Consider the following 8,827-nt stretch of genomic DNA (forward strand, 5'->3'; position numbering starts at 1 on the left):
CATGATTTGGTTCCACTTTATTAACTTCTTTATGAAGATGACTTTTATCATATGATGAAACATTTCTATGGTTCCTTCCATAATGACTCTGCTCCTGTCGATGGTTCGATGAGAATGAAAATGATGAAAATAACACAGTCATCAGAGATGATGCACATGAACACTGAGAGGATATTTTTTGTTTTGGCTCATCACCTTATTAAGAGATGTTTTGTTGTTCTTTCCATTATCACCCGTATTGTCACTGATGTTAAGGACAGAAAAAAGTTATTGGGAAAAAAAAAACTATGACACAAATCTATAGCAAAATGTCTAGCGAAATAAACAAATAAGCAAATAAATAAATAAGTAAAAATCAGTATGTGAAAAAGAAAATGAATTTGAAATTGAAAATGTAAACAGCAATGGTCGACTGTGTAAAAGAGAAAAGTAAATCGGATTGATTGATCTTTGTAATTGGTAACAAATATTTGTAAGTTCTGAATAAAAATGTTTGTAGAGTTTTGTAGCCTAACTGAGCAAAAGGGGGGAAAAAATCAATTTGCACTTAAAAATAAAAATCCTCCTTGTACAGTATCCAGCAGCAGCCTTTTGGAGGCGCTAGTGTGCATCTTATGGGTTTGTGCTCCATATCGAACACAGCAGATTCCCATTTGTATGAATTTATATATCATTTGTATATACATTTCATATAATTTATATACATAAGCTTTATATATCAAAGGTTCATTACTATAACATATTTATCGTTTGTTTATGTACATATTAGATTGTATTGTAGTAATTATCTTTTTCATATTACATTAATTGATAGTTATGGGTGAGTGTGTGTGTGTGTGTGTGTGTGTGTGTGTGTGTGTGTGTGTGTGTGTGTGTGTGTGTGTGTGTGTGTGTGTGTGTGTGTGTGCGTGTGTGTGTTTTGTATATTTTGGGCCAAGTCATATGTAATCATGTAATTAAATTACTTGACATAGTGTGTAAATGATACCACCTTTTTGCTTTCTATGTTTTTGCTTTAATTTATCTTGGATAAATCCATTTGCACTTTGTCCCATATTTAACATGCAGCGTATATGTTTTATTCAGATGCTTACCAGTTGTTTTGTGGATATTAGGCAGGCAAAACAGTCAAATCATACTTGGAGCTATGTTACTGTTGTGATTTCATTGTCATTTAAATGATTCACTGATTTAAATGATTCACTGAAGTGTGTATGACATTTTTAAATCATCTCTCAGGTTGTCTCACTGATGATGCTAAAATGACCAAATTTCCAAACAACCTTACAAAACCAAAATTATTGTCTGGCTTATAATTGAAAGAAGACAAAAAAGTAAGCATATCAGTAACTGTATCATCTTCATCAGAAATATACACACATTTATTTACAAGTACATTTGCATAGAAATTTGCAACATAAAAATATAGAGTAGTAAACAGATTTTCCTTTGTATTAGATACATCCATTTTTTTTTAGCTTTTTTTTAGCTTATCATTTAAAGATTTGTTTCTCTGAATTAAACTCTCAAACTTTGTTTACAGGTAAACACATGTAAATAGATTTACTGTTATTACTTTAATCAAACCGGTGACACCCTCCGTTGTGGGATGCATACAGTGTGACCTATTTCATCGGAGGTGGGAAGATGCCAAGGTTTGAGTGCTTAATAATTAACATTCATGCTTCCAGAAACAGTTACCACAATTTGAGCTGTACAGCCCAATCAAACATCCCAAAGCTCTGCCCACCTCTTGACATCCCACTGATTTATTACATTTGAATGTAGAAAGGAAATAGAGAGGTAAGGAAGGAATGCCCTTTATCTCACACTGGGGACATTTTAATACACAGATTCGACATTTTCTCTGTAGGTTTTTTTGGCCATCATGTCAACAAGGACAGACTGGGAAGACGGTAACCTTACAAAATATTTCATCGTGTTACCAGCACTGTGCAGTAGCTTAAAGGCACAAGTGAGGCCACAGTCTCTTTATGACCTGAATAGAGAGTACCTGGAATCCAGACAGGCATGTAGTGACTTCATACTAGTAGAAAAACAATAAAACAATAAAAGGGCTAATACATGCAAAAAAAAAAAAATGCAAAGACAGAACAAGATTTCTAATTTGGACAGAACATGAGACAGAGTAAGAGCGACACGAGTGGACAGGGTGGAGATTGATACAAGCGTGAACCAATGAGAGATCAGCCTGAAAATGTGGGCGGGGCCTCCTAGTTCACAGCCTGGTCAGATAGCAATAATCGTCAACCCAGAAAAGGGATTGCCTTGGCCACGTCTGCCTCATCTAAACTCCCTGACAGGCAACTCCCATGATGAAGGAGACCCCCAAACACATAGCTTCATGCCCCTTGATGGTTCAAGATGGTTCGACAACCATGACAACACACCAGCTTTTCCTGGACAGGAAGGCTGAGGGCCATTGTATTGCAAGGGCCATAGTTGTTCTTGCATCGCTATGGAAGCATCACAGCTTAAAGTCTCTGAATGTTTTTTTTCTAATAATGGGTTACACAAAGAAAACAATAGCTATGGCTCCTCCCTGGATAGGATGTTCTGTTGGGAGGTCAATTGGCATATCTTTTTTCTTAAAAAAAAAAACCCCACAACAAAACGAACACAATGATGGTACACAATAAAGTGACACTGTCCGCTAGCAGGCCGGCTTCTACAAAAAGAATGCTCAGAGATAGAAATCAACAACAGGACAGTATGTGAAAAACCTTTTTTGAAAAACCTATAATTTACAGATGCAAAAAGCAAGATCGGAAATAACAAGGAGGAAATAAGAAGGAGAAATGCAAACAGAAATGAGGTGAGGGGAAAATTCCTATATAACAGCAGCAACACTGACAAGCCTTGCGTAAGCATGGTGGGATTTAGAGCACGTTCCTGAGTATTTCTTCTCTGGCAGTCACTTGGACGGCCGTCGAGGGACTTATTGCCTTACCGTCTCTTCCTTTCAGATCCACGCTACAGCTAAAAACCATTCATTCACTCTCTTGCTCGTTCACTCTCTCCTCACGTTCACACACCTTCACACACTTGACTTAAACTTTCTACCTATAGCTACACAATATGTGAGTTAAAACGTGGCCTTGAACATTTCAGTGCCTCTATAAAAAACTTTTAATCCAAAAACGATTAAAATTAGATTCTTTTTTCATATTATATGACTGTACATGCATATATCCCAAAATGTGCCCCCTTTTTAAACTGGCAGACAAATGAGGATGAGGAGGATGAGGAGGATGAGGATGATGATGGCGAAGATGATGATGAACATGATGATAATGATGATGAGCAGCTTGGATCATTTTTTTTCTAGGCAAAGCAGCAGAGCATGAGCTCTGAGAAAAGCAACAGGTGGGGGTTCAAGAGGACGGGCAGCCTCGCGTAGGGCAACAGAGGGTGAGTTTAAAATGTCTGCTTAGGAATGACTGTGTTAAAGGGATAATCCCAGAACGTGGTGGTGATCCCGAAACCTAAAAAAAACATAAACAAACAAACATTCAATCAGAAAATACACTTGCTTCAGTTCCTTTCAGTATCATCCGCAGGTATTTTCACTGTGTAAATGTGTATGTGAGAAATAAAGACTTCTGTTCTACTCTATTAAATTATACTCAGTGATAAAAAAAAAGTGGTATAAATTTATAAAATAAAAATAAAAAAGACATTGAATTTTCAGTTCCTTAACATTAATTGAATTAATGTTCCTTCATTTTCAGAAAATGATACATTAAAAAAATGATAAAATTGTGTGTTTAAATGCCAACAGCAAAAAATCCCAAATTATTAACCACTTCTACATAATTCTATATTTTTAAGAAATAAATTTTACCTTAAAAAGTTTACCTTAGACAACACAAGGGATGCATGTAATGTAATAACCGCATTATTGCTATTTTTAATAATTATTCCGGTTTTACCAAAAGTCTGGCTGATGTTTATTTTTGCTAAATGTACGAAGCTAATGTACCTAGCTAATTATGGCATCATTTACGTTTACATTTACATTTATGGTATTTGGCAGACGTCCTTCTCCAGAGCGACATACGAAAGTGCTTTGAAGTCTCACGAGGTTACGTTAACACTGGTTCACTAGCTTACAGAGTTAGGCCTTTTTTTTTTTTTTAACATACACATAAAACAAACAGGGGGGGAAAAACCCGCTAGTTTAAGTGTTTCAGGATCGGTAGGTCTTCGGCCGTCGTTTTAAAATAGCCAGTGTCTCAGCTGTCTAAGGGAAGTACACTCCACCACCTCAGTGCCAGAACAGAAAGGAGTCTTGCTCTATACCCTGAGAGATGATGGGACCAGTCAAGCAGTGCTGGTAGATCAGAGGGAGCAAAGTGACCATGTGACCATCATCGCTGAATCATGCGTTATGTACGTTTGCATTATATGCGTCATATTTTTAAAATAAATTTCAAAAATTGGCCTAATAACAAATTCCTTTACATTATATTATACCCCATTATAGACATAGACTACATGCTACCTAGCTAAAAAAAATGGTTTGATGGTATTTCTAGCCCCTTTTTAAGGTTTCAATGAGCTAGCAACAGAAAGTGTCTTCAGAAAATGAGACTTCAAAGTATTTCTGTAAGTTGCTCTGCATACATTTATACTGCTATAAATGGAAATGGAAAATGATTCCTAGGTACAGTGCTCAAATTCTCCATTTGATCACACCACAAAGGCCACACATGGTGTAATTACTGACTCATGGCACTATTACTCCAACTGATTAGAACATGTTAATTTATTAAAACAACAACAACAGAAAAGAGCTAGTACCTGCTCTTTGGTGCTCAAAGTGGTGTTTGACGTGGTAGGCCTTCAGGCTGTACAAGTAAGAGCCCTTGCGTGGAGAACCATAGTGTAAGTAGTAGTGGATCATGTCATATACCACATAACCACATAGACCACCGACGAACAAAGAGGTGCTTAAACCTTCAGGCAGTAGCTTGTTTAGAAGCAGGTAAAATGCTCCTATAACCACTGACGCTATGCCAGGAGGGAAGACCAGACGAGAGCCGTCGTATGGTGACTGGAGAGAGAGAGAGAGAGAGAGAGAGAGAGAGAGAGAGAGAGAGAGAGAGAGAGAGAGAGAGAGAGAGAGAGAGAGAGAGAGAGAGACATAGAGAGAGACAGATAGACACAGAGAGAGAGAGACAGATAGACACAGAGGGAGAGAGAGACAGATAGACAGAGAGAGAGACAGAGACAGAGAGAGACAGATAGACACAGACAGAGAGAGACAGATTAACCAGAGGGAGAGAGAGACAAAGAGAGAGAGAGAGAGAGAACGAGAGAGAGAGACAGATAGACATAGAGAGAGAGAGAGAGAGAGAGAGAGACAGATAGACAGAGAGAGAGAGAGAGAGAGACAGATAGACAGAGAGAGAGAGAGAGAGAGAGAGAGAGAGAGAGAGAGAGAAAACTTCATTTAATCAACAAGTGAGTACATACCGTATGTGAGAGCCATATTAACAAACACCTTTAACACCTTCCAAAAATGTTTCTCTCTCAAACTCAGTGAGTTTCTTCTTGTAACATCAGCGTGAAAGTTCTTATAGTATTTAAAATCTATTTAAAATGTTTAGACCAGTGAACAGAGCAAGTGCATTAGACCTCGACTCCTTCTTCTTTTGACAGAAATAGTAGGCATTGGAATGATGCCGTGATGCCGATCCCACAAGAAGTCTCATACGGCTACGACTGCTGGTAGCTTCCAAAGGAAACCAGCATGTGAATCTACACACGTCACTTTGTGCCACACCGCTAAGGCAATCAAATTCTCAGATATTAGGAGAATTTCATGTGAATAAATTTCCATTTCTTTAATCCAATTTTTCAAATGCTCCATACCAGTTTTTTCATCCCAGCAACAGCTTTTTCAGCTTTTTATCAACTTGATGTGGATCTTTCTCTGCGTTTGCTCTGGATCGTTTCCTCTTAGTATTGTAACCGATCTCATACTCATCAAAAGACCAGTCAGACCCAGTAACATCTCTCTGGGCCTTAGACTCACCTTATGGTGCTGACCATGGAGGAGGAAGTGAAGTGTAATGAGGTAATAGTTGTGGGCTGGTGGACGCATGTGGAACAGGAAGCGATGGATGCAGTACTCGACAAAGGACCACAGAAACATCCCGAGCAAGAAGAGAAATGGGAACCAGTACTTGTTGATCAAAACGGCGTATTCTGGAAATACGCAGGAATAGAAATGACACCCAATTAGAAGCTAGGCTAATTTACTGAACACATCATTGTAATTAAGCATGCAGCCAAACAGATAAAACAGGTAACTGAAAGTGAAATGAAGTACTTTAAATAGTCACTGGGATTTAAGCCGAGTGTCAAAAGTGTCAGCATTATGGAGATCTCGAGAACGTTAAGTGACGCTGATTAATGCTGATTTAAACACTTCTGCCAGTACGACATGTGGTCTGATGCACGTGTGCAATTCTATACCCAATGTTTAATACTGGATCCAGTATGAGGGTGTGAAAGCTAGAGCGTGAAGGCTGTTTGTGTGTATGTATGTTACCTGATGTAATAAACAGTCTAGTGCTTTCTTGTGCCAACAAATTGTAGCCATACCAGCTCAGGTAAATAACCAGAGGCATCCATACAGCGGGCACCATGTACCTATACAGGAAGGAAGATAGTACAAGTAATCACAACGCATGTCTGCATACTGTAAATACACACAAAGTCCAGAACTGACTCAAACAAATGTATGTGTATAAGTAGTTAAAAACAAAAAGAAAATCCTCGGATTCGACTGATTTTGACTCCGGTGCATTTAGAAACCATTTTTTGTCCAAAAAAATACATCATAAATAGAATGATTAAAAAAGGTTTCAAAATAAAATACCAATTTTCTACTATGACATCATATTCTACGCTAAGTAGTTACCAGCATTCATTTCGATCTGAATCTCAGCATCGACAACACGATGTTTCATAATCAGCTTTTAGATCTTTTGATCAAAATGAAAGTTTCTGGGTGGAAAAAAAAATACTATATCGCCTGATTTTCTTGTTTATGATAAAAACATTGTGTGTGCTCAGTGCTTATTGCCGGCACCGCTGAGGATGATGGCCACCTCCTCTGGAACTGTATGTAATAACAAGCTCTTTGTTACTCAACCTTTCAATAAAAACTTAAGGGACCTGGACTACAGAAATCTGATAATGTCTTTGGGTGTGTGAATTTGTTTCTGAGTGTTCGCACCATGGGGTCTTGGTGTTAGCTTCAAAGAAGTCAGACTCAAAGAGACGAATGGGTCGATCGACAGGCTGATGGACCCAGGCATCGTACTTCTCTCCCAAATATCCCACCTGCCAGGCAAGCGGCTTCCTCCAGTCCACTAGATCCTGCAAACACAAAGCATAGTGTTTAGCCACAACACACACACACACACACACACACACACACTGAAAACCCATATTGTGGTTCTTACAGCAGGTAAGAAAACAACTGTTTATTATAGAGACTTTGTTCTACTTATCAAGACCTCAATATATTCCTGTTACTGATATAAGATATAGAAGATAAGTCGTACATCTGATATCAGACAGATTGCATGGTTGTGGATCGGCAGAAAACACACCGGATCCGACATCCGGCACTTTTGTACGTTTCAGAAGATCGGCATTCGAGCGACTTTTTATATCTCTCTAAATTCCTGGACATGAAAGATGGTGGATACGAGTGAAGGAAGTTTTCACTGGTGGGATAGCGAGGTAACAGACCTCAGAGGTTTCTATACAAGCAAAATTAGAAAGCAAGAAAAGATTTCGAAAGAACACTTCCATAAACCCGCTTGCAGTGCCAAAGGAAAGTTAAAGGTTTCCAAGGAAAAAAAAAAAACAAGGTCGTGAACCAAAGAGGTGGCGGTGACTGAATAACATGCCCTTTATTCGGTGAGCTTGAACGTATCATGTGACATATTGTTCCTTTGTGCACACGGGTCAGTTTAGTGTGTGATCTATTCAGATTAATATCAGATACAGGACACATCGAAGACACAGTGTGAACAGCTTAACATAAATAAATAAATGGATAAATAAATAGATAAATAAATAAATCGATAGATAGATAGATAGATAGATAGATAGATAGATAGATAGATAGATAGATAGATAGATAGATAGATAGATAGATAGATAGATAGATAGATAGATAGATAGATAGATAGATAGATAGATAGATAGATAGATAGATAAATAAAATCGAATCTGCTCAGCATATTGGATGTGGGTCACATGTGCCTGCTGTGGGAACGAAGCCTGCCGTCCATTTCTCCTTGTGCTGTTTGCTATTTTCTCTGCACTTTGCTTGAGAAACCATGCTGGAATTATATTTTTAATTTTAGTACATGATAACCCTTGTTAGATCACATGTACATGCAATTGCTAATGCACTAATGGCTAGCGTGGACAGAAAGTTAGCATCTACCTGAACTAGCCATTTACGTGCTATGCGCTGTAGAATGACACTCCATCGCTCCTTAGGTTTGGGTTCTGCTGTGCTTTACTCACTCAACCAAACTCCAAACGCATGTCTTGTCAGCATACTGCCTTACTGTCTCACTCCAGTATTACACACACACACACACACACACACACACACACACACACACACACACACACACACACACACACACACACACACACACACTTACTGTTTCATCGTCGACTTTGCTGCATTTGTTGATGGCTGAATCTTCTTCTGTACCATCTTGAGCTTCTGAGTTTTTCCCTCTCTGTCTAAGAGTCTGAAACAAAC

The 8,827-nt window shown here is 38.4% G+C and overlaps 1 protein-coding gene across 1 annotated transcript in view; it reads right to left on the reverse strand.

Moving 5' to 3' along the window:
• Positions 1-1,355: 1,355 nt before the first annotated feature.
• The window catches only part of fa2h (fatty acid 2-hydroxylase), a 29,981-nt gene continuing 22,509 nt past the window's right edge, over positions 1,356-8,827 (reverse strand). Inside the window, exons 2-7 of the mRNA XM_027135593.2 lie at positions 8,724-8,816; positions 7,271-7,413; positions 6,581-6,681; positions 6,062-6,234; positions 4,825-5,077; positions 1,356-3,506 (exon numbers count right to left, since the gene is read on the reverse strand). Of these exons, the coding sequence (XP_026991394.2) occupies positions 3,439-3,506; positions 4,825-5,077; positions 6,062-6,234; positions 6,581-6,681; positions 7,271-7,413; positions 8,724-8,816 (831 nt within the window). The 3' untranslated portion in view covers positions 1,356-3,438. The remainder of the gene's footprint in view (positions 3,507-4,824; positions 5,078-6,061; positions 6,235-6,580; positions 6,682-7,270; positions 7,414-8,723; positions 8,817-8,827) is intronic.

The sequence above is a fragment of the Tachysurus fulvidraco genome, chromosome 17 (assembly GCF_022655615.1).
Source record: "Tachysurus fulvidraco isolate hzauxx_2018 chromosome 17, HZAU_PFXX_2.0, whole genome shotgun sequence".
Classification (NCBI taxonomy): Eukaryota; Metazoa; Chordata; class Actinopteri; order Siluriformes; family Bagridae; genus Tachysurus; species Tachysurus fulvidraco.